The sequence below is a fragment of the Euprymna scolopes genome, chromosome 44 (assembly GCF_053919585.1).
Source record: "Euprymna scolopes isolate OS-2025 chromosome 44, ASM5391958v1, whole genome shotgun sequence".
NCBI lineage: Eukaryota > Metazoa > Mollusca > Cephalopoda > Sepiida > Sepiolidae > Euprymna > Euprymna scolopes.
In genome coordinates, this window is record NC_136525.1 from 13,187,263 (window position 1) to 13,214,602 (window position 27,340).

The following is a 27,340-nucleotide window of genomic DNA, read 5'->3' on the forward strand; positions in this document are numbered from 1 at the left end:
TTACAAGTTTCTAAATAATGTTATTTCAGGACGGTACAGTAATTGCACAAGTACCGCCCCCTGACATCACCTGGTCGGGGTCTCTCAGGTTGTTAACTATAATCATCTTAAAGAGGAGGAGGAAGCAAGGCCTAGGAGGGTGGACCTATCTTGCACCACCAAAGAAATACACAGGACAAATAACCGAGCCCGACAGATAAAAGACTTCCGAAATGATCTAGTCCCCGTAGAAGTCAGTGATTCAGAAAACGGATCCTAGACTATTACGTTCGACGAGAGAAAGACGGCTTTCTTGCGTCTCTCGATCCATATGCGAGTTTCCAGGCGATATTTGAAAATTCGGTATTTTTTTCTGTGCATACCTAGGTGGGTAAGTCACCATTGCAAACATTTGATTAAATAGACTCGCCATGTCTACAAGCTTATAACAATATGAAAATGTAATTTCAAACCCTAATTTTTATTTCAATGAAATGAGCAAAGACCAAATTTTAAAATCATAAAAGATTTAATCGAAAAATATACAATATTTTTTACCGGTTTTCTTTAAAAAGAGATTCCACGAAAATCAACAAATCTAACTTCATCGAAATATAAATATATAACTGCAAAAAAAAAAAAAAAAAAATCACTTACCTGTTCAAAATTACTAAGCTATGGGTGCTTCTATTCTTCACGTATAAGAATGTGTCCATATTCATACATTATGTTCCATGTATGTTTTAAATAACAGGATTTTTAAACAAAGAGTCCAGGAAAAACGTTTTTTTCGGTAAATGTTATCCGCAATTAACAAAACCGGAAGTTCATCGATTGTCGATGTTTTATATACGGAACCAGCAAAGTGACAAAAATAATTATTTCAAAAACGTAAAAATAACGCATTAATAATCTCGATAGTAACCATATGAGTAAACAAACATTTAATGTAATAATAACGAACAAAAAACACGTTTTTTTACTATAAGCTTATTTTATTCAGTTTTGTATAAAATAAATGAATGTTTATGTATATAAGTGGTCAGTATGTGCTACCATATTTGAAAAATATTAACATTTCATTCATGGATTTTGGCCAATTACAAAAAATTTGCTCGGCCAAATTTGTTTTTTTTATTCTCTTAAAGAAATGCATGAATTTTTTATTTAATATATTTTAATTGTTTATCGAGTGAATTTTTTTTTTATATAAAAACAAAAAAACATTGAATGAAATAGAAAAAAAATTGTCGTCAGCGTCCAATATTTACTGGACAATTTAAGTAACAAAACCAACAAAAAACAAAACCAACAAAAACAAAAACAAACAAAAACAAACAAAAACAAACAAAAACAAAAACAAACAAAAACAAAAACAAACAAAAACAAAAACGTTTGTCTAAAATATATTTGGTTTATTGGAAATTTCAGAACGAACCTGAAAATATCGCAAAAATTGAACCAATAGAAAAATTGATAGGTTTTTAAAGTTTAAAAATTGAAAAATATTTAACTCGTAAAATTTAATTGATTTCATTACGCACAAAAAAAAAAAAACCGGCTGCATGAAGGCGCGACGGCACTTTGTAAGCACTTAAATAAAAAATAAAATAAATATTTCTGTTATTTTTATTTATTTATTTAAAACAACTTCAGTTTATTTTGGAAGTATATTCCATAAAGAAAATAAATAACCCACTTTAAAGAGAAATTACGAGATTTTTTTTATATTTTATTCGCAGTTTTTTGTTAGGGGTGTCAAAAATTCCAAAAATTCTGATACCAAAAAGTTTGAGGTATGCACTAGGTGTGTGTGTGTGTGTGTGGGGGGGTGAAATTTCATTTTGGCACTTGTGCAGTGTAACAGTTTCAAGCAAATCCTACGTTTACATTTTAAAAGTTCAGTCCTATTTTTGGAGGGGGGGGGCGCTAGTAGCGACCGCAAATTTCAAAACGAGACTTCATTTCCAACCCGTCGCCATTTTGATTCACATTCTCTCGTAAAAACTGAATTTTTAAGATCAACGATCATTAAAACTACTTAAAAAACACACAAACAATGTATTTAAATAACTTTTCTTGGCTATAGTAACATTTATTGGGTAAAACTTCTCGAAAGCGCTCCGTTTTGGGATTTTTTTTTTTTTTTTAAGTGAGGCTTCCTTTCCGACAAAAAACCTGTCGCCATCTTGATTCAAATGCTCTCGTAAAAACTGAATTTTGGAGATCAAATAATAATCGGTAAAACTTGTTGAAAGCGTTCTGTTTTGGGTTTGTTTTAAAAATAGAAATTTAACTTTAAATTCGTTCCGTTTGTTTTTGCTCTGGTACCACATTTTACTCAAATGGTTGACAAACTATAATTTTCCAGTAAGGGAGTCTAGATGTCCCGTTTCTCTCATACCAAACAGTATTTTATCCCCCTTTTTTTCTTCTCTCCACCTTTCTTTCCCTTTTATTTCCTTCGTTAGGCATTAACAGTTTGTACAGCGCCACATTCGACTTTTCTCCATAAAATAATACGATGTTTGGCACTTCGGACATATGACCGTTTTGGGCAACACATTGTGGGTGAGGTCTTTTATTTCACCTGCTTTTTGCTCCATGACCGTGGCAGAATAAAACAAACACAACAAAAAATAAAATTCAGTACAAATTTTATTAGTTCCTCGGTTGCAAAAAGGAATACTAGTTTTGACTCGAGGTTGTTAACAGCTCTTACAATGTGATTGTCTTTCATCTTCAACAGGAACTGAATGCCGGTTTATCTGTCTTTGAAGATCTGAGTTTACAGTCGTTTGTAGGTAGTCGACATGATGCCTTTTGATGAAAAAGATTCAATTCTCGCATTGAGACGATATTACAGAAGTTCATAATTAATGTTCGTGTAAAGAGAGGTCCTTAACAACAGGCCAACAATTCAGACCTAAAAATCTCAGGGAGACTCAAGTAATAATTAAGTCTATTTATTTAGTAAGCCTAAATGAATATGTTCAATAATTATAAATCAAGGAGACCATGTAACTTAGCCTATTCATTTAGGCTTAAATAAATCTCAAGGAGACTGAATATATAGGCGCCTAAATACCTCCTATGTTGAGGGCGAATTCATAGATCATTCTGTTGATGGAAATTGAAAAAGAAGCCCGCCAAGGCGAAACGCCCCACAGCAAATACAATCGGCAATTAGATGTATCTAAAACAAATACAATAGGAGGCATGATGTAATTGTCAAATTGCTAACACCATGTTCTATTTGAAACATCGTACTTAAATCTCGCTCCCAAATTTTTTTAATTGTATAATTCTTATATTTGCAAATTGTGCACATATAGGTGGTCGTACTATCCATTTGAAAAATGGTAAAACTTGTCGAAAACGTTGTGTTTGGGGATTGTTCTAAAAATGGAAATTTAAATTTCGTTTCATTTTTGCTTTTTTTATTTTACTAAAAAATAATCGATAAAATTGGTACTAGTGCAGAGAGTGATCCGGACGTGAATAACTTTATTATTTAAAAAGCCATTCTTAACATGGGGAGGGTGTTTTGTGCCTATTCTATACGTCAACCTTACAATTGAATAAAAAACAAAACTTTAATTAAACTTGGAAATACGATTAAAAAAAAAATAAAAAAATAGCGTTGATCACTCTCTGTACTAGCACGATAAAATTAAAAAATAAATTGAAAACCCCAAAACAGAGCGCTTTCGACAATATCCAATGTTACAGTAACCAAGAAAAGTTACTTTCATACTTTGTTCATTTTTTTTTTGTTTTTTTTTTTAAAGTAGTTTTTAATGATTATTAGGTAAATTTTTAGATTAGGTCCACCTCCACAATTTTCTTTTAAATGACGACTTTTATAAGTTTTCGACTTTGCTGAATACGGAAATCGCATTGAAATTTTGCAGAAATAAGTAGTTATCGAGATATAAAAAGTTGTATAATGCATTGTAATCTCTGGCGGCCATTTTTTAAAAATCTACGCGCGTAACAAAGATGGCCACCAAAGTCGTCATTTAAAAGAAAATTGCGGAGGTGGACCTAATATAAAAAAAAAAAAAAAAAAAAAAAATTTTTTTTTTTTTTTTTTTATATAGGATAGATTAGTTTCCAATCGATAATCCGTTGAAAAAAGACGAAAACAAAAAGAATTCATGGAGGGGATTTACATTGTATTGGCCCATTTAATTTAATCCTATATTTATGTTCTTTATTTCATTTTATTTTTCCCCCTGGTTTTCAGCATACTCGAAACCTAAAGAAAAATTAAGGTCGAAAGCAGGTAAATTAAAAATTTTTTTTCCAAACTTCAAGCAAAAGTAGAAATGCGCATGCGTGTAACGCAATTTGGACATTTCTATACGTTTTTTTTTTTAGTGTTTTTTTTTTGTTAAATTCATTTTTACGATATATTTTTATCAAATTGTAAGGTGAGAGTGCAGATTAGTTACAAAACGCCATCCGGTTTTATTTTGCAATCCACAGCGATTCGGGGGGGGGGGTCCAAAAATCAAATATACAAAGAAAAGTACTCGGGGGTTTGTATTACTGTACACAGATTCGAAAAAAGTTGTCAAAAAACAAATATACAACAAATAAATGTTATTAAAGGCAAGATAAGTTACTTTTCTACCTAACTGGATATATTTTTCGTGTTTTTATTCAATGTAACATGCTTATTCCGCTCGAAAAACATATAGTGTTTACCGATGTATTGGAAAATTCAAAATGGCGCCCGACACTCTCTTTGACACGGTAAGTTCAGGAAAAGATGTTATAAATCATAAACTAGACAAAATACTGTTAGAAATTCGCTCATTATATGTTACCGTGACATAAGTTGACATATATTCGGTGTTTTTTTTAATAGTATTTTGTCTAGTTTTTTATCTATAACACCTTTTCCCAAACTTACCATGATAGTGTCGGGCGCCATTTTGAATTTTCCAATACATCGGTAAACACTGCATGTTTTTCGAGCTGAATAAACATGTTACATTGAATAAAAACAATATATCCAGTTTGGTAGAAAAGTAACTTATTTTGCCTTTGATAACATTTGTTATATATTTGTTTTTTTGACAACTTTTTCGAATCTATGTGTACAGTAATACAAACCCAGAATTTATTGTATTATTCAGGGTAAATTTTTACTTTGTTTCCACCTTAACATTTTTCTTATAAAATTACGACTTTTACGGGATATTTATTTGTTATATATTTGTTTTTTGACAACTTTTTCGAATCTATGTGTACAGTAATACAAACCCAGTACTTGTACAGTTTAGTTAAGACAAAAAAAAAAATGTAAAAGCTATATTGCACGTTTCCATTGTGGAATTAAGTTCTCAGAGAAAAAGAAAAAAAAATGGCGGCATCTTCTTTAGAAGAAGCAAGCCTCGTTTTGACTTAACGGTTTACAGGTGCTTTGAATCTTTTGGCATTTTTTTTTCCACGAGAGTACTCAGCGTAGTATAAACACCTTAACCTCCCCCATGTTAAAAAAAAAACAGCTTTAGGAATAAACACCCACCCAACTTCGAAAGCCGTTCTTAACATGGGGAGGTTGGGGGTGTTTATACTATGCTGCTGAGTACTCTCATAAAAAACATCCCCTAAAAATTTTTGGTAAATTTTCAGATTAGGGCCACCTCCACAATTTTCTTTTAAATGACGACTTTTAAAGGTTTTCGACTATGCTGAATACGAAAATAGCCTTGAAATTTTGCAGAAATAATTAATTATCGAGATATAAAAAGTTGTATTATTTGGCGGCCATCTTCGTTACGCGCGTAGATTTGTTTATGGAGCGCGCGTGCACGCGCGTAAAAACGATGGCTGCCAAATTATACAATGCATAATACAACTTTTTATATCTCGATAACTAATTAGTTATGCAAAATTTCAATGCGATTCCCGTATTCAGCATAGTAGAAAACTTTTAAAAGTCGCCATTTAAAAGAAAATGGCGGAGGTGGACCTAATCTAAAAAAAAAAAAAATACCATTTGTTTTTTGTAAAAAGGTTCGCCCGACTGTTTCCGGTTCTTCTCGTCATCTGTAGGGGGCACACCCGAGTAACTTCGTGGAAATCGCGGGTCAATAAATACAGAAGTCACATGGTTTCTAAACAACGTTATTTCAGCGCTGTAACATAGACGCACAAGTACGAAAAAAAAAAATTATTCTGCCAAGGTCCATCATTTATAGTGACTCTTGGAATACAGCAATCTCAGCCAAAAACAAAATGGCGACGGCCACTAAAATTTATTAATAGATTGGGGGAAAAAAAGTCTTGAGCAGAAAACTATTTGTCAGCGTTAATTTTAAGTGATTTGCTTTCAGCGGATCCGAAAATCCCTTACAGTCATTTTAAAGGTGAGGTTTGTATGGAAAGTTAGTTTACTGAAAATTCGAATAAGGTCCAGAGAGGCGAAGGTTTCATCTCCGTAGACCAATATTCATACGTGTTACAACTGAACGAACAAGTCTATATTAAGAGAGGATAAAATAAGTTTCGAGTTTGTATTACTGTACACAGATTCGAAAAAGTTGTCCAAAAACAAATATATAACAAATAAATGTTATCAAAGGCAAGATAAGTTACTTTTCTACTTAACTGGATATATTTTTTGTGTTTTTATTCAGTGTAACATGTTTATTCAGCTCGAAAAACATGCAGTGTTTACCGATGTATTGGAAAATTCAAAATGGCAGCCGACTCTCTCTGGGAGAGGGTACGTTTGGGAAAAGGTATTATAAATAATGAACTAGACAAAATACTGTTAGAAATTCTCTCAATATATGTTACCGTGACATAAGTTGACATGTATTCGGTTATTTTCTAACAGTATTTTGTCTAGTTTATTATTTATAATACCTTTTCCCAAACGTACCCTCTCCCAGAGAGAGTCGGCTGCCATTTTGAATTTTCCACTACATCGGTAAACACTGCATGTTTTTCGAGCTGAATAAACATGTTACACTGAATAAAAACACAAAAAATATATCCAGTTAAGTAGAAAAGTAACTTATCTTGCCTTTGATAACATTTATTTGTTCTATATTTGTTTTTTTGACAACTATTTTGAATCTATGTGTACAGTAATACAAACCCTAAGTTTCATTCGAACTTACTTGCAAAGAGGTCCAGATAGTTTATTCTTCTCAGCGATCCAATTCAATTTTTCATTAAATTCGTACTTTTATGGTTTCACGTCCAAAAGAGTTCCACTTTTATTAATTTCTGTTTGTATTGCTTTATTTCTAAATTTTATTTCGTAAAATTATTTTTCCGATTTCTACCTACTCCTTCCATTTTCCCGTCGACACCCCACTCGCTTCTCAAACGGAAGAGTCCATTTACGCTGTCTGTCTTCTTTGCAGAGTGTGCCCCTGTAGGACTCGGCCATGTTTGTTTGGTACAGCAAACTTAATTTTTATTGCGAAATACGGGTTTGTATTACTGTACACATAGATTCGAAAAAGTTGTCAAAAAACAAATATATAACAAATAAATGTTATCAAAGGCAAGATAAATTACTTTTCTGCCTAACTGGATATATTTTTCGTGTTTTTATTCAATGTAACATGCTTATTCAGCTCGAAAAGCATACAGTGTTTACCGATGTATTGGAAAATTCAAAATGGCGCCCGACACTCTCTTTAACACGGTAAGTTCAGGAAAAGATTTTATAAATAATAAACTAGACAAAATACTGTTAGAAATTCGCTCATTATATGTTACAGTGACATAAGTTGACATATATTCGGTGTTTTTTAAATAGTATTTTATCTAGTTTATTATTTATAACACCTTTTCCCAAACTTACCATGTTAAAGAGAGTGTCGGGCGCCATTTTGAATTTTCCAATACATCGGTAAACACTGCATGTTTTTCGAGCTGAATAAACATGTTACATTGAATAAAAACAAAAAAAATGCACCCAGTTTGGTAGAAAAGTAACTTATCTTGCATTTGATAACATTTATTTGTTATATATTTGTTTTTTGACAACTTTTTTGAATCTATGTGTACAGTAATACAACCCCCCCCCAAAAAAAGGAATAAGTGGTATTCTTTTTTCTTTCTACATTATTCAAGAACGCATCAGGCTAGAAGCTAATCTCTATGGCAACAAATCTACTATCGTGCCATGTATGGAGTACTGTTGTCATATTTGGGCTGCCCCATTTAAGGGTTCTTAGTAAAATACAAAAACGTATCTGCAATTTGATTGACCACACTCTTTCTTCTTCTTCTTCTTCTTCTTCTTCTTCTCTGTAGCCGCCTTCTTACAGACGTGATGTTGCTAGTCTCAATCTTTTCTAGAAACACTTAATGATATTTATAAAACAAACATTGAGACTAGCTACATTACATCTTGGCATGTGTTTGTTCAGAATTGTCTGATCCTATTCCCTGCCTCCTTTGTTTCAGCTCGTTTGATTCATTGGTCTAGTGATCTTCACCAATTCGCTGTTTTGATATCTCATTCTAATACAACTTCCTATTCCAGCAGCTTCTTTCCAAGATCTGCAAGTTTGTGGAACTCTCTCCCTGCAGGCTGTTTTTCTCCTGCCTACAGATTTAGTCTTTTCAGGAGCAAGGTCAATAAGCAGTCCCTGCCTGTACGATAATCTTTTCGTTTTTACATCAAGTGACTTCACGCCTTGTCTCAAATGATTTCTATTAAAAAAAAAAAAAAATTAAAAGACTGTTTGTTTTTTTTTTTTTTGTTTTTTTACATAGGAGTCACCACTTATCAAGGCCCAGAGGCCAATCGAGGATAGCGGTTAAAGAGTGTACTAGTAGTCAATGGGACAATATCATAGTGATCGTTAGTAGTGTAGATTTGGTAAATTGGATTACTTAATGGAATGGCTCATCAAGAACTTGTTTACATTGGACTTGAAGACTGGAAAGCAGGCAAGCGAAAGACAGTTCCGCAGGTGTGCAGTTCTAAGAAAGAAGCTTTGTTCATCGAATCTATGTTAAGGTTTAGGCACAGATAAAGAGTGGGAGAAATTATGGTAATTTAGCAGATTAACCAAAAAAAACCCAAAAAAAACCGACTATACGAAAAAGAAAAAAAAAAAAAAAAATGTTACCGTAGCCAATAAAAGTTCATTTTATATCAATACCTGGCTCATTTTTTTTGGTTTTCAAGTAGTTTTTATTGTTAAAAAAAAATCAGTTTTTCAGACTTGGAAAAAAAAAAAAAAAAAAATAGGCGGCATCTTCTTTTTTTGGAAAGCAAGCCTCGTTTTGAATTTTTTTTTTTGTATTTTTTACGAGAGTACCCAGCGTACTATAAACACTCCAACCTCCCCATGTTAATAACGGCTTTCCAGGTTGGAGGGTGTTTATTCCGAAAAGCGTTCTTAACATGGGAGGTTTGGGGTGTTTATTCCGAAAGCCGTTCTTAACATAGGGAGGTAGGAGTGTTTACACTACGCTGGGTACTCTCGTTAAAAAATACAAAAAAAAAAAAATTAAAAACAATTCATATGGCTATATATTTTATTTTTGAAATCGCAACTTTATAATATATAAAAATCGATAGAACATTAACTCTATAATAATATATATGAGATCTGCAAGAATTAAAATATCATATTAAAGTATACTTTACGAGTGGGCTTGCCGGGCATTCATGCTAGCTTAGATAAATACTTTTGCTGTTTTAATAAAAAAAGCTACAATAATATCAAAGCGTCTCCATTTATGCTGAAAATCTAGAGAATGCCAACATCAATATATTACATATGAATGAGTCCCTTGTGGAATTTCCACAGGCCCCACTTGTTATTTAATTATTTTTTATATTTTGGAATCCTTTGAGATGAGGCTTCATAATTTGTGTATTCATTTTTTTTTACTGTTACCCTTATCTTCATAGTTGTTTGACCAGGTTTCGGCCAACTCATCCTGTGGCCTTCTTTAGGTGGTTAACTGTAACAGGATAGGAATGCTGAGTCTTGTAATTATATCCCCAATAATTACTGCCTTCCATAGTTGTTGCTGTCATCACATTTTGACTAACTAATCCTTTGGTCTGCTTTGGGTAGGTTAAAACCGTTATCTTCAGACAGTGCTCACCTGGAACCAAAGAGACTCAACGCCTCTATCTATGGTGACATGGATAGAGGCATAAAAAAATGACTATGATTGCTACAGTCACTTACTTGGTCAAGACCAAAGTGTAGTATCTGTTCTTCAGATGCTGCACTTCAATTTCTTGTTCTCTGTCAGTGGAGGAGAAATCCTTCACGACTGAGACAATTTTTATTTTTGTTCCTTTTCTCCACGTTAAAAAAACGACCCTGGTGTCTAACTCTGTCCCGTGGGGAGGCATTGTAAATAGGATCTGTTCTTCAGATGCTGCAAGCTATGACTAGCAAAGACCAGCTATGACTAGCAAAGACCAGATGTGGGGGCAACCCCACATGCTTGACCTTTAACCAGCTCCCATTTCCCACCTCTCGGGAGCTGGTCCCCTTTTTCCCTTCCCCCTCCCTTCACTCCTCACATTAAAAATCGGCCTTGTGCCTAATTTGCTCGGTGGGGGAGCAAATAAATACCATCTGTTCTTCAGATGCTGCACTTAATTTTCTTGTTCTCTTTCGGTGGAGGAGAAATCCTTCACGACTTGGACAATTTTTTATTTTTGTACCTTTTCTCCACGTTAAAAAACGACCCTGGTGTCTAACTCTGTCCCGTGGGGAGGCATAGTAAATAGGTACAATTACTTACAATCTTTCCTGCCCTGCTTCTGTTAGAATTTGCTTTTATACTGAATCTTAATGTTAACAATTTTTAACATGAACGTGATAAATCAAATAATTTTCAATAAATGGAAATATTCCCAAGCCTAAAAACGTAACACCTATACGTGAAAATAATAAGTGTAAGCCATGTTTAGTTTCAGAACAGTTTCCGATGGTTCGTTGTTCTACACAAGTCTTGAGAGGTGACTGGTTTGCAGTAGACAGAACAGTTTCCGATGGATTTTTGTTCTACACAAATCTCGGGAGTTGACTGGTTTGCAGTAGACAGTTCTCAAGTTGGAATCCACAGAGCAAAAGATTCCTCCGTGTCGAGACGAAAAAAAACATATGCGAAATTGCTACAGAAACGTTTAATATTTATGGAGCAATTCTGGTTTCTGATTGGTTGGTAGCAGAACGTGAATTAATTCGATTCGTCAGTTCCTAGCAGCATCGTTTATAAATAGATCATCTAAATGCATCTAAAACCAAGCTTCTCTCTTTACATCATCAACATTCTAATCCACATTTGTCATCAATTGAAATGAATGGCTCTCGTCTTCAGGAGGCCTCAAGTTTTGACAAGCTTCTGGGCTTGACCATTACTCCTGATCTTAAATGGAACACGTATATCAAATCTGTTGCCAAGGCCGCTGGAAAAATGGTGGGATCTTTCTATCGATCCAGTAGATATCTCACTGCTGATGCTATTCTCTATCTATATAAGAGCCAGGTACGTCCAAGGATGGAATACTGTTGCCACATCTGGGCAGGAGCTGCTAGAAAGAACTTGTCCTGCCTTGATAGAGTTCAAAATAGACTTCGTAGCCTCGTAGGAGATGTCCTTTTCTCCTCCTTGCAACCTCTATCTCACAGAAGAGATGTTGCGAGTTTGTCTCTGATGTATCGTTATTTTCATGGAAAGTGTTCAACTGAGCTTCAATCTATGGTCCCCCCTCGCCAAACTTTCACAAGAAACACTCGTCTAGCTGTAAACACTATCAATAATTTCCCCCCCCACTCTTTATCTGTGCCTAAACCTAAACGTAGATTCCATGAACAAAGCTTCTTTCTTAGAACTGCACGCCTGTGGAATTGTCTTCCGTTTTCCTGCTTTCCGGCTGACTACAATATGGTTTTGTTCAAGTCTAAAGTAAATAAGTTCTTGATGAGCCGTTCCATATAAGTTATTAAATTTACCAAATTTTCATTACTAATGATTACTATATTGACCAACTTCTACTGTACACTCTTTAACCCTTATCCTTGAGTGGCCTCTGGGCCTTGATAATGTGGTGATGCCTTTGTAAAAAAAAAAAAAAAAAAAAAAAAAAAAAAAAAAAAAAAAAAAATAGAATCTCCCGACTGGGATCATACTCCATTATACTCCTGGTGATGGGATGTGTCTCCTAGCAGCTTCGGCTGCAGGGAGACAGGGTAGAAGTACTCGTCAAGGATCCGTTCTTGACACTCAGCCCGACAGGTAAGGGGTCAGGAACCAGCCCAGCACCTGTCAGACTGAGGTACACCGCTTGGGTACTGCCTAGGAGGTCCACCCTCCCAGGCCTTGCTACCGGGCTTTCCGGTGGAGCAAGTTTATTGCTTGGTGGCTGAGGCGCCCCTACTGGGGAATGCCGACGGGAGTGCTCGGGCAATTTTTGTTGAAGCGAGAGTGCCCCTTCTTTAGGGGAGCTCGCCTGTTCTCCACCTTCCGGCCTTGTGCCACATTTTGCTGTGGTAGGCAGCAAATAAATATCTACTCCATTATACGACAAATATTGTAACACCAGTACCAAGTAGTAAAATCCTTTAAAACGAGGAAACAGGCAGCCAAAAGCATTCAGACATAACCAGCTGGCCCAATGCAAAGGAACCCCAAGTACGCATGCTCTACAAACCACCCCACGTTCCTTCTAGGCCCGAAATTGCTGAAAGGAGAAGGACTCCAGAACTTACAGTCCAGCTTCATCTAAACTCATACTACAAAAACAAAGGTAACGAACACATACACTGCCACGCTGCCAAATGCTCAAATGTGCACATTTCACACAATGAGCATTTTTTTTACAAAGGAGTCACCACTTATCAAGGCCCAGAGGCCAGTCGAGGATAATGGTTAACAAGTGTACAGTGGTCAATGGGACAATGACGTAGTAACTGTAAGTAGCAAAAATTTGGTAAATTGGATTACTTAAGGGGAACGGCTCATCAAGAAATTGTTTACATTGGACTTGAAGACGACCATATTATAGTCCGTCGGAAAGCAGGCAAAAGGGAGAAAGTTCCACAGGTGTGCAGTTCTGAGAAGGAAACTTTGTTCATGGAATCTACGTTTAGGTTTAGGCACGGATAAAGAGTAGGGGAAATTATTAATAGTGTTTTCAGCTATACGAGTGTGTCTTGTAAAATTTTGGCGAGGGGGACCATAGATTGGAGCTCAGACGAGCACTTGCCATGAAAATAACGATAAAGCAGAGACAGGCTCGCATCATCTCTTCTGTGAGAAAGAGGTTGCAGGGAAGAGAAAAGGGCACCCTCAGTAGGCTACAAAGTCTATTTTGAACACTGTCAAGGTCTTTCTAGCAGCTCCTGCCCAGATGTGGCAACAATACAATATGCTTGGACTACCTGGCTCTTATATAGGTAGAGAATTGCATCAGCAGTGAGATATCTACTGGATTGATATTTTTCCAGCGACCTTGGCAACAGATTTGATGTACGTGTTCGATTTCATATCAGAATAATGGTCAAGCCCAGGAGCTTCCCCAAGACGAGAGCCATTCATTTAAATTGATGCTAGATGGGGATCAGAGCCTTGATGATGTAAAGACAAAAGTTTGGTTTTAGATGCATTAAAAGTAACCAGCCACCTCTTTCCCCATTGTACCACATGCTCAACATCAGAAGAGAGAGAATCAGAGAGAACTTGGTCATTTACGGTCTTGGATGTACTTCCATAGATGATAGTGTCATCAGCATAAATATATACGAATAACCTAAGGATATGATTTGGAAGATCATTGATGTAGATTAGGAATTTTAATACACTTAATATTTTTACCTAAACATGCGTTAAACTATTAACATTTTTAATGCTGGAAAATACATTATATATTCTTTACTTGCGTAAAATGTTTTTCTAAATTTCGTTTTTCTCAATTTTTGAATTTACGAAACTTTATATATTTAGGTAGCTGAATATTACAATGAATTAATAGGAAAAAACTTAACAGCAATTGTTATCTGGGAAACCCTAAAAAAAAAAAAAACCCAGAAATTGTCAATCACTTAACTCCCTTTGTTTCCTTTGCTCAAATGAAAAATTCTTTATCACTACATTTAAAGATAAGAATAAACACCTAAATAAAAAAACAAGAAACATAAATAAAATGCAGGCATTACAAATCACACCTCCTTAATGAATTGCATAATCCTCCTCCGTAGGCCCCAATCAAACAAGCCTGTAAGACTACGCATACAAGGATCTCACAAAAATGCGCCTTTTCACATAAATTTCCACAAAATAAAATATTGGTTAATTTCATTACTACACCTGCTGCGGTTTCAACCAAAAGAAACCGCTCATCTAAAAAAGATCCCAATTCAAAACGTAAACGCCACTGCCAGCGACCTTTCGACAAGTAATTTGATGTGAATAATTATCCTGTGGAACACCATAATAGTACAATTCCTGCTAGAATAATATTCACAACTTTCCCAGCTTTAATTTGATATGACACATGAATATAAGTCTCAAACAGATTACTGTCTAGAGTATGTAAAAGACACAAAAACAAATACGAATAAAAAATGAAAACGACGACCAGCGCTGCAAGCCGCTTTTGTCTACAACTATGTCCGCCGGACAAATATAAATACAGTGTTTTTTTTTTTTTCAACAAGCAGTCTGTCGCAGCTGTATCACAGAATGGTGAGGTTGAGCTCGTTAGCGGCCCAACCCAACCCAACCCAACCAGACACAGCAATAGCAGCAGCAACAGCAATCATGCCCACACAGACCAGGTTAGATTACCTCCCCGATAACGGCCGAACCCAGGAACAGCAGCAGCAGCCACTCGCCATCGATTCACTCGATTTCCAGCAGGCCAGCATCTCAAGTCAGCGCATATTTCCTGTCGCCGGCGGCGATGACCTCGTAGCTGTACTTGTTCAAACACCAGCTGGACTCCAACTTTCCCAGCTTCAATTTGATATGACACATGAATATAAACCTCAAACAGATGACTCCTTACAGTACGTAAAAGACACGAAAACAAACACATATCAAAAATGAAAACGACGACCAGCGCTGCAAGCTGCTTTTGTTTACAACTACGTCTGCTGGACGAATATAAATACAGCGGGCTTTTTTTTTTCACAAGCAGTCAGTCACGGCTAGATCGCCGAATGGCAAGGTTGGGCTCGTCAGTGGTCCAACCCAACACAACAGCACTCATGCCTACACAGAACAGGTTAGACTACCTCCCCGATAACAGCCGGACCCAGTAGCAGCAGCAGCGGCCACTCGCCATCGACCCATTCGATTTCCAGCAGCCCAGCATCTCAAGTCAGCGCATATTTCTTGTAGCCGCCAGCGACTACCTTGTAGTTGTACCAGTTCAAACACCAGCTGGACTCTAACTCCCAGTCTAAGACCTGCTAACAACATTCAGTTCCTTTTTTAAAAATAAACCTGAACGGATTTATATTTGTTCACGACGGTACATACTGTGTTTGTCATCTCTTTTTTACCATCATCGTTTTTCATCTTTTTTTTTTTTTTTTTTGTCTGTGTCATCTATTCGCTGTAGGGTCGATTGCCAACAACATTCGGCCCCACAACACACTATCTTTCTCAGCACTACTCCGGAAAATCATTTCATTACTTCCAAGCAATTTCTCAGCACACTCCAAATATTTATTGTCACCTTCCTCTCGCAGGAGGGACCCTTGTGGCCTTTTGGCCAAGGTGCCTAAGTTTTTTGTTCATTTTCTCAATTGTATTTTTTTTCCTGTGAATAAAAAATTTAATATCTCAAAGTGTAGTATCTGTTCCGGCAGATACTACAATCAAAGATCATATGTGCGGGCAACTCCCACATATCAGACCTTGGTCAATGTAGGGAAAACCCTTCGTACCAATTGTCACTATCCAGCTCCCCTACTCCCTGGGGAGATGGTCCCCATTTCCCCTTCACTCCTCACTTTAAAAATCGGCCTTGTGCCTAATTTGCTCGGTGGGGGAGCAAATAAATACCCTGTTCCGACAGATGTTGCATTTTCAGACTATTGCCCTTGTGGCAATTAGTTATTGGTCCATGGAGGAGCAACCCTATACACCATGACAGCAGTACCAGCTCCCTCTTCCCTCCCCTTGGGGGAGCTGATCTCCCCTTCCCTTCCCCCTTCCACTCCACATTAAAAACGACCCTGTGTCACATTTTGCTTATGTGGAGAAGCAAATAAATACCCACCTTTGTGGCCTGACCTCCCTCTTTAGGGGGGGACCTTTGTGGCCTTCGGGCCAGGATCAAAGTGTAGTATCTGTTCCGGCAGATACTGTAAGCAAAGACCATATGGAGGGGGGGTAACCCCGCATATCAGACCTTGGTCAATGTAGGGGCAACTCTTCATACCAACAGTTACTAATCCAGCTCCCATTTCCCACCCATTGGGAGCTGGTCCCCTCTTTCCCTTCCCCCTCCCTCTCTCTCTACATTAAAAAACGGCCTTGTGCCTAATTTGCTCAGCAAATAAAAACAATCTGTTCCGCCAGATTCTGCAATCTTCTCGTCCATGTGGGGGCAACCCTACATACCAGCAGGCTCTCACTATCCAGCTCCCATTTCCCACCTCTCGGGAGCTGGTCCCCTTTTCCCCTCTCCCTCTGTCTCCACATTAAAAAACGACCTTGTGTCACATTTTGCTTACGTGGAGAAGCAAATAAATACCCACTCCACATATTTATCTATTTCCCCTCAATTCATCCACTGAAATCTCAGCACTTGGCGTGTACATATATGTTATTTCCTATATCAAATCTCCTTCAAAGTTTTTAGTGATGTTTATTCTTAATAGAAATATTGGACAAGATTATCTGTTTGTGTTGCGTTGATGCTCTTGCCTCAACTTTTATACGATCGTCTTTAATACGACTTAACTCAAATAAAACGGAATACATAATCATCCTAAGCTCAAACTTTAATTTTAACTTTTTGTTCTAATTGAAATCAATAGTTTTCTATTTACGCCTGTCTACATTACTTAGCAATAGCCTTTTGGCCAAGATCAAAGTGTAGTATCTGTTCCGGCAGATGCTGCAAGCTATGACTAGCTATGACTAGCAAAGACCAGATGTGGGGGCAACCCCACATGCCTGACCTTTAACCAGCTCCCATTTTCCACCTCTCGGGAACTGGTCCCCTTTTTCCCTTCCCTCTCCCTTCACTCCTCACATTAAAAATTGGCCTTGTGCCTAATTTGCTCGGTGGGGGAGCAAATAAATACCATCTGTTCCGGCAGATACTGCAAGCAAAGACCATATGCTTGTGTGTCTGTTCAAATGTATGTATGCATGTATGTATGTATGTATGTATGTATGTATGTATGTATGTATGTCTCGCTAAAATTTTCGACAGAGGTGACGGATTTTCACGAGATCGGTATCGTTTTGAACCTCGATCCTTCGGACGACAAATATCGAAAAATTGGCTAAAAACATTAATTCCTTCACCCTCAACTAGGCACTTTTCTACAGGGAGGGGGTCACTTTTTTCGCCGATATTTTCGAAAGTTATTTCTTCTATTCGATTGACTAGCCTTAATTTTAACCTTCGCCACTTCCGGTGTGGCAATGGACGTAACGGCCAAGACATCACGTTTTTTTTTCTTTTTCACGTTCTTTTCCTCCTTCGCGTTACGGTTTCGAGCCTGCCTGCCTCCTATCACTTTTTTTTTTTTTTGCTCAACACATATCGTCAAACAGCAGGCCAACGCAGGGAACCCAGGCTAGTATATATATATATGTATGGTCGAAGTGTAATTAGTCTAAAAGACAGCAACAACTACAACAACAGTAGAGCGGCCATCCCTTTTTATCTTACTCCAACTCTCAGTCAACGAGATTCACGCGTGACTGAAATGTCTTGTAAGGAATAGGCACTCAGGTTCTTTGATTAACGGACCACCGGCCGTGTTGGTCACAGCTACCAGCACTCTTTTCTTCCCCACCGACCTACCCTCGGCAAGTCAACTATTTGAAAATTCTCACAACACACGTGCTGACGTAGCAGTATCAGAATTTTTGTAGGAATTTTTGACACCCCTAACACGAAACTGCGAATACAATATAAAAATCTCGTAATTTCTCTGTTAAAAGTGGGTTATTTATTTTCTTTATGGATTATACTTCCAAAATAAACTATTACAGTTGTTTTAAAAGTAATAGAAATTTTTTTTTTTTTAAACAGTAATGAATTTTCCGAACTCAATATTTTTCAATTTTTAAACTTTAAAAATCTATCAAAATTTTTCTATTGATTCTATTTTTACGATATTTTCAGGGTCAATGTGAAATTTTATGTTCTTTCCAATAAACCGAATATAATATTTTAGACAAACGTTTTTTTTTAAATTCACGCCCCCCCCCCAAGTGTCACCCATTTTGAAATGTCTATTAAAAAGTAAATAATTAATTTATGTCGGGGAGTTTTATATATCACAAATTGAAGAGAAAAGGTCAATAAATAATATATTCAAATTTAAAACAAAAAAAAATCGCTTTTTTAGAAATTTACCTATAAAGTCCGAAGTTTAAAACCTTTTTTTTTAAAAAAAAACACATTGTTTTTTTTTTTAATAAAACCTTGGTCCTTGCTCCTTTAATTGAAAAAAAAAATTAGGGCTTGAATTACATTTTTCGAGGAGTTATAAGCTTGGAAAGATGGGGTGGAATTATTCACTATTTTCACGAAATTTCTGACACTGACGATCCATATCGTAGCTTTTTATTTCCCTTCAAGTATTTGCGCATTCTTTAACTCTGTTTCAGAAAATTCGGAAACAATGATCTTATCTACCCCCCCCCCAAAAAAAAAAATTAAAAATAAATACCATATTACATAAAACTTTTCCTACAACGTCACTTTCCATTTTACTTGCTAACAAAAAAATAAAAAATAAAAAACACCGTAAATTATTTTTTTACATGCTCCCTTATTTTTACATAAACAGTAAATTCACTTGCATTACTGGTTGTTCACTTTACATTTATATATAAACCATTGTATTAATTCCTGCTTTTTATGCGGCCTCTCTTATCCTTTATATATTAATTTTTACACTTAGCGGTGTCGTTTACTTTTCCAGTTTTTAATTTGTTTTTTTTTCCTCTTCTCTATTTTGATCATATTAAACAAACTTCTTTCCGCCAACGTTACTTGCATTACTTTTTTTCATCCTGCCTTTTCTTTATATATTACTTTTTGCATTTGCCTTATCTCAGTGTATGCTATTTCATTTCGCTATTTGTTTTGTTGTTGTTTTTTTTTTTTTTTGCTTTTGTCTTTTTTACAGCCGTTTTTTTTTCTAACAAAAAAAAAAACTCCATAAATCAATTTTTTTCTACGTGCTTCCTTATTTTTTACATAAAAAGTAAATTCACGTGGATTACTGTTACGTCACTTTTCCTATTTACCACAAACAAAAAACCATAGAATTCTTTCTTTTGTTCGATTCTTGCATTAGCAACTTGTCCATTTACTGCTTAGGACAACTCCTTTTCCTTTTTGCTGTTCTTTGGATCTAAAGTCGTTCTTGGTAAGTACCGGTGGCGTTACAGTTTTTTCTGTTTAAAATGCCCCGCCACAGATCACACTTAGGTCGGCGTACCCGCAATGCCGATTGAATTCGTCGATTAGTTGACAGGCAAAATCCTGAACAACGAGCATCGGCAAACGAGCAGAGCAGACAACGGATGATTTTGATACGTGCCAATAAAGCAGTAGATCGACGTGCTTCCAGACTTGAGGCAGCAAGATTACTGGTGCAACAATCCCGTAATACAGATCTGCTTCGATCTCGACGGAATGAACGTGAGAGACTGCGACATGCGGAAAGACGTCAACGAGAAACTGCAGCTCAGCGTCAAACTCGACTCCATGCTCAACAAACCCTGTAGTACTTACCAACAAAACAAACGCCCACGTGTTTGTGCCTTGTGTAGGCATGCGCGACAACAAAACTTGTTTTTTTATAATAACGGAAGTCTTGAGGTTGTCAGGAATCTCCGGGCGCATGTGCAAGAGGAGGGATTGAGAGAGTGGTATAAAAGGCAGGTTGAGTGAGAAGGTTGTTGTTGTTGTCATTGGACGTTACAGTGACGCGTGCATTAGTAGTTGATTAAGAAGTTTTATTTTTTTTGTGTCAAGTCGCGCACCTCGGTGAAGGTGAAGGTCATATAAGTCGTGCACCTCGGTGAAGGTGAAGGTCATAAACCCGGGATTGGGATCGGCTTGCATTCCACTACGATCCTGATGATGATTACAGTTTGAGTCACCAGGTTCAAATCGGCACAATGACTGAAGTGTGTCCCTATTCCAAGGCTCTGAAATTTTAGGGAGAAACTAAAGGATTGTGCTGTGCCAATGGAAAAATTAAACTACCTCAACTTGAGGAACCACCAGAACCATTAAAATCTTTGCTTGCTGGATATACTGCTGAATCAAAGCGTTTTCTATCGAACATCAGGAAATACAACTCATGCTTCCAAATGACGTCGTTCGGTGCAAAAATCATTACAGCACAATTCATGCCAACTTTTAAAGTTAAGGGACAGATTTACCATAAAGTTGGATCTCTGCTTCCTTGCCCAGACGGTCATCATAGATTCCTACAACTATATATATATATATATATATATATATATATATATATATATATATATATATATATATATATATACTAGCTCTACCAGGCCACGCGTTGCTGTGGCTCAGTTTGTTAAAATGGAACACATTCCTCAAGAAAAATTGCATTTTGTTCGTTTATTTACTTTTATTATGTTTTGCAATTTTTTTAATCAATAAAAGTTGTTATCTTTTCCCCCCAAAAAAGATTAATTTTTTTACCATAAATTGTTAGGTGAAAGTTTTTTTTTCAGGAAGACTTGCACTTTTTTTTTTAAATTTGGCAGTAAACATTTCTCTTTGAAAACGGAATTTTTATTATAAAAAGAACAGATGAATGCTTTACATGAACACTGTAAATAGTTAGATGAAAGTAGAGAAAAGTTTGATTCTTTTTTTCATGAGAATGTACAAATTATTTTTTTAACAGATGTTCAGAAAATAAACAGAAAATACTTCCATCATTAATTATGCAAAAAATAAATAAAATGTTGATTTAGTGTTTCAACATTATGCTTATAAATTATGATAAAACTTGCTGAGTATGCGCTGTTTTACGGTTGTTGTAAAAATGGAACGGGAACTTAAATTTCGCTCCGTTTTATAATCTTTCTTAATTTTTTAATTGTGCCCCCAAACGAATATAATCAAAACAGTAACATTCAACAAGTGTACTTTATGTATATAAAACACAAAATGTTTTTTTAAAAGTTAATAACGAAAGGGGAATAATTCCATTTTTAAACGAAAAAGTCAGTTTGGTATATCTTTTTGTTATTTTTTACATAAGTCCAGCTTACCATTCACATTGGAAATGTCGACATTTATAGGTTGTCGGGTACGTTTACAACGAATAAACACTCCAATCTACCCATGTTAAGAACGGCTTTCGGAATAGACACCCCTAACCTTGTCAGCATACTCAAAAAGCTATAAAAGTTGACCTGTCGAATGTGAACGATGAGTTGGACGTAATGTAAAAATGTACCGAATTTAAAAAGGAACGAAATTCAAATTTCCGTTCCATTTTTACAACAACCGTAAAGCAGAGCATTCTATGCCAATTTTACCTAACTTACTGTATTAATGCTATTTTTTTTAAGCAAAAAAAAATATTTAGGTTTGGCTATAAATTCCTAAACTCATTTCACCCTAAATAATTTAGGTGACTGAAATAGGAATCTAATTGAATCTTTAATTTCCTGAATAGTATGCGACAAATTCATTTTTCTTCGAGTTATATCGAATTCATTAATACGGACTTTAGGGGCTTTTTTCGTAATGTTCCGGTAAAAATTATTTTTTATTGTTACAAATTACGATGCTTTATTTATATAAAAAAGCAAAAATAAATTCTTGCGTTTTTTATTTACTACTGAAAACCATAACTTTAGTAAAAGTATTTTTTGTTTAAACAAAATAAAACATTTTCACTAAGAGTTAAGTAAAAATAGTTAGTTCCTTATATTCTGCGATCATTATTTGATAAATACTGAAATTTTCATTAAAATTGGTTAATTTCCTGATTTTTGGTGAATTTTTAAGTAAAGGGATTTGTGTTTATACGCTTTGAGCGTCGGCATTCATTTTGTCTGTAGCTACCATTTTTCGATGAATATTTGATAGGAAAGCGACCACGTGTGGTTAATTTAAATTCAATTTCAATCACATGGTTACATTATCAATAATCATGTGATTAAACCCATTGAAAATTTACCGATATTGTAAACACATTCTGTTTACATTAAGCCTGTAGTGGTGAGACCAAAATGTCCTTTTCGTGATATCACATGCAGTGTTGGCAACTGAGATTTAAAAAAAAAACCCGCGAGATCAGGAGAAAGAAATCTCCAAATAATTGCTAGATTTTTAAGTTTTATCGTCTGAAATTAAAAAAAATCGCTAATTCCACCCCCCAAAAGAACTCCATATTTTAACTTCCTACCTTAAAAAATTATAAATATAGTATATTCAATATATAAAATGTTCCGTGTTTTCTCACTATATGTTTCTGGATTTGTATTGAAGCGGTTAGCTCCCCAGAAGGCTTACATATTTTATCAGCTAGTTTTACCTGTTTTTTTTTTTTTTGCAAGAAACAAATCATAAACTCAAACTTTTTATAATAAAAGTTAAATTGAAATATACTGCAAATTAAACATCACAATAATGGTGCAACATATTTTGAAATTAGAAAATAAAACAACTTTAAAAGTATTTAGGTTGGTAGATAATTAAATTCTACTGTATTATTATGAGTTTTTTTTTTGCTGTTGTTTCTTGCTTTTTACAATTTTCGACTAAATACTTCTAAATTAAGCGGGGTGGCTTAGATCGTATTTTAAACTAAACTTCGGAGGTTGGAATGCCCCCCCACCTTAAATGTACTTGGAAAAATCAATTTTATAGCGAGATTTAAGAATGGTTAACCGAAAAAAAGGTGAAAAACAAAACAAATAATCAATAAATGCTACTTTTTTTTACTTACATGACTGCGTTTATTTTATGTTTAAAAGTATTTTCAAGCGCTTTTCTTTAGTTTTTAATCTAAAATTGCGGCTGTGTGGGTGCGAAATATCTCCAGATTTTCTAGAATTCCTCGCTAGATTGCAAACGTAATCTCTAGATCTAGCAGGAAAACCGCTAATTGGAAACACTGGTCACGTGAAGCGGTAATAAATAATTGTCCCTAAATAAAAAAGTTGCCTATCGGTACAAAGAAAGCCACCTATTTATTATAGAAAAATTAAGTATAATGTTATAATTAAAAAGAAATATATAAAAACATACATGGATATAGTAAACATATTATACCAAAACGTGGAAGCCATCCGTCCAGTGGTTTTTTAGACTATTAATTGCGAACGAACTAAGAGTTACATTTATATATATATATATATATATATATATATATATATATATATATATATATATATATATATATATATATATATATATAAACAAAAAAAAAACAAAAACAAATTGACTTTTTTATTTAACAATTGAATTGTTTCGTTTTTGTTAATAAAATTTTATTTTTATATAAATCTTTCGTTATATATATATATATATATATATATATATATATATATATATATATATATATATATATATATATCTGACTTAACTGATTTAGAAATAAAATTAATTCTCCGAGCGAGAAAGTCCCTTACACAATTTAACAATAAGCTTTGGGCTAGAAAGGATACCTCTGATAATTTTGACATCTTGATGGGTGCTTCTGACTCTGCAGAAGTTACAGATTTAGTGGAACTCTTCTTACTGAAAGAACTTAAATACCACTTTAAACATATCCAAGGGGGTCTTTATAGAGACGATTCCCTTTTTATTACAACAGCCAGGCCAAGAGAGTACAACAAAACTATTAAAAAATTACATAACTCCTTCAATAACTGTAGCCTTTCTATAATTATCGAACCAAACAAAATAACTTCAAATTTTCTAGATGTTACACTTAATCACCGAAACTCATAGCCCCTATCATAAACCTAATCTTACGCTTTTATACGCCCATAAATCTTCTAACCACCCCAACTCAATTATAAAATTCATAGTACCATCTGTCTCTAGAAGAATTTCTGCTCTTTCTGCTGATAAAAACTTTTATTCAAAATGGTACTTTCTTCAATAATGCTTCATGGAACTCAGGACACAAGGAAAATATTAAATACAACAATTATGCTCCTTCTGCAGGCCGCCTTAAATCTGTAATCACACATAATATGACTCGTAAGAAACCAGTTCAAATAACAAGATCTGCCGCTATCAATAACAATGAACCAGTCTACATTTATAATCCAAACCAAAATACTAATCGCAATACCTCTAACCAACCCAGTTGCATCAGGAGAAAGAAAAATATTTGGTTTAATCCTCCATTTAGCCTAAATGTCAAAACTAATATACCTAAGGAATTCTTCAACATTGTACAAAACTCTTTCAAATACCCACACAGATAAAGTTCTATTTTCAATAAAATTTCAATCAGGATTTCTTATTCAACAATGCCTAATTTAGCACAAAGAATCTTAACATCTAATAACAAAAAAATTAAATCAGCCCAAAGAATCCCTTTCCCAATTAAACCCAAAACTAACTGTATTTGTAATAACAAACATCTTTGCCCACTCAATAACGATTGTATCCATAAAGATGTTATATATTCATGCACAATTACTGAGCTCCCACGTAATCCTCCCATAACAGACACTAATATTTCGTCTTCAAGTTATCCTTCTTCCCATCCTCCATCTGATATAGTTACTAATCCAGTATACCACTCGAGCAGCCCCTCCATCTACAATCATACAACTAGCAATAATGATAATAATAATAATAATAATAATAATAATATTAATGAGAATAATAGTATTTCTCCTAACAGCCATCCTAACACTAACAACACTCATTATCCCCTCCAAAATAGTCCTCATACAGACATTGTCCCACCATTTGTTGAACACTATGAACAAAATTCAAACTATTTAACTAATACAAATCAGCAAATTAATATTAATACCAGACCTCGAGCTTTCAATAAAGTACATACATATATCGGCGCTACTTCAACATTAATTAAGAAAAGAATATCAAACCACATTTCTTCTTTTAACAACCATAATTCTAATAATAACCAAGGAACTTCTCTAACCACTTTAATTAAAAAACTTAACTCTAACAATACACCCTTCTCAGTCAAATGGACTATCATAAAAAAAGTTAAGTCTTATACTCCGTGCTCTAAGTCTGCACAACCGAAGCTATAACTATAATTACTTCCCCTCAAAGTAACAATATAATAAATTCTAAAAATGAACTGATATCTTTCTGTAAATATAAGTCCAAATTTAATTATGGCAATTTTGAAATTACATAGTTATTACTTTCACCTTTTATATAGATACAAAAAAAAATTTTTCTTTAATTTTTTCGTTTTTCTACATACTTCTTAATACTTTATAATTTAATAATCCTTTATTTTAATTCTTTATCTCTTCTTTGCATGGCCGGTTATTTATCTGCATTTTCTGCTTTATTCTTTAAACTTTCCTATCTATCTAATATATCAATCTACCCACACTTTCATATCTTGTATGTATATTAACTTATATTTTACTATATGCATTTACTTACTTTTTTCTTGCTTTTTCCTGAATTTGCAGATACCGGCCATCTTCTCCCCTTAAATAATTTTTATTTTATTTTTTATTTTATATTTTATTTTTTATTTATTTATTTATTCTTTATTTATTATTTATTTTCTATTTATTTATTAATTAATTTATTTATTTTCCATTTAGTGTCTTCTACCAACTCTTGCTGGCATTTTTTAAGTGATGACCTGTACATTTCAGTTGACCTATATTATTTTGCCCTATATATTTTTTTTGCGCCTTTAACATTTCCTGTCTGGGTCATTTTGACATTTGTTTCCGTTTATTATATATTTTTACATTTAACTCTATCATCATGTTTTTTCCTCCCTCTCCTCTTTTTTTCTCTCTCCTCTTTTTCTTCCCTGATCTTTCTTATTTATATTTATGCCTCGGAAGTAGAGTGAAAAGCAGCATATCTTATTTTTCTTTTATTAATATTATTGGAATCTTTTCCCTTTTTCCTTGTACATATTATTGTTAATTATTCCATGGATTTCTGCCTTTGGATTATTATGGACCATCTTCTTCCAATTACGGGATTTCCTTGGATTTTACTTGTGCAAATGAAATTTCTTTTAACTTTCTTGAAGTTTTAAATTTGGATTATACCGTCACTGGATTTTTTATCTTCCACCAGACTATCTATTCATGTGTAATCACCTTTTTCTTTGCCATATTCCCTCTGCTTAACTTATTTTGTTTTCAAGTAAGATCTTTGACTTACTTGTTGTTTTATCAAATACTTTTGCATGCAAAATCCGATCCCGCATTTTGCTAATTCCTACCCTCTGATGAGAAGGAAATATTTCTTCGAAACTCCGCGGATTAAGGACTATCCACTTATCTAGTGTTTCCTTTTCAGATTAAATATGTTTTTTAACTCATTTCAAAGTGTTTTTAACATATTTTATTAACTGTTTGCTCCTCTGTGTGTGTGTGTGTATATATATATATATATATATATATATATATATATATATATATATATATATATTTATTTATTTATTTATTTATTTTCACCTGTCATAAAAGATTGGAATCGCCTGATCATCGAGGGCAAGGTTTTTTCAAGCAAGCCAAGAACGACCGGATGGTCAAAAGTGTTTTTATAATTATATTGATATATTTATTGTTATGGTTATTCCGACGCGGATTTATTTTCATGCATTATTGCAAGGTGGAATATTTTTCGAGCGAAGCCATCTGCAACACACGTGCAACAGCATGCTTAACCGGTAGTTATGTTTATATAAACACATAGAATGTTTAATAGCGTTTAAATGTAACGTGATTGAAATATTTCAATGCACTTCGGCTAGAAGTTAAACGATTTTTTGTTAACATTCGATTATTCATTTGAATGTTAAATGCGCGTTTGAAAGTCAAAGTTCAAATTCGTCGTGCTGTGGATAATTTTATATACGTATTCTAGGTATACCCAAAACAATGTGAAAAACAGAACGCGTGTTCCCGTGACGTCAGACTTGTGTTAATTATACGAACT

General features: G+C 34.6%; 1 protein-coding gene across 3 annotated transcripts in view; it reads right to left on the bottom strand.

The window, feature by feature from the left end:
* The window catches only part of LOC145268695 (uncharacterized), a 72,658-nt gene that overhangs the window by 33,322 nt on the left and 11,996 nt on the right, over positions 1-27,340 (bottom strand). The window contains exon 1 of one of the 3 annotated variants that reach the window (XM_080124219.1): positions 7,122-7,389. The exons of 1 other annotated variant lie outside the window; for it this stretch is intronic. Coding sequence is in view for 1 of the 2 variants with exons in the window: in XM_080124217.1 (XP_079980343.1) it covers positions 637-701 (65 nt within the window). In the remaining variant the exon portion in view is untranslated. Of the gene's footprint in view, positions 1-636; positions 760-7,121; positions 7,390-27,340 lie in introns of those variants that run through there. One more of the 3 variants, XM_080124217.1, reaches the window with a different exon arrangement.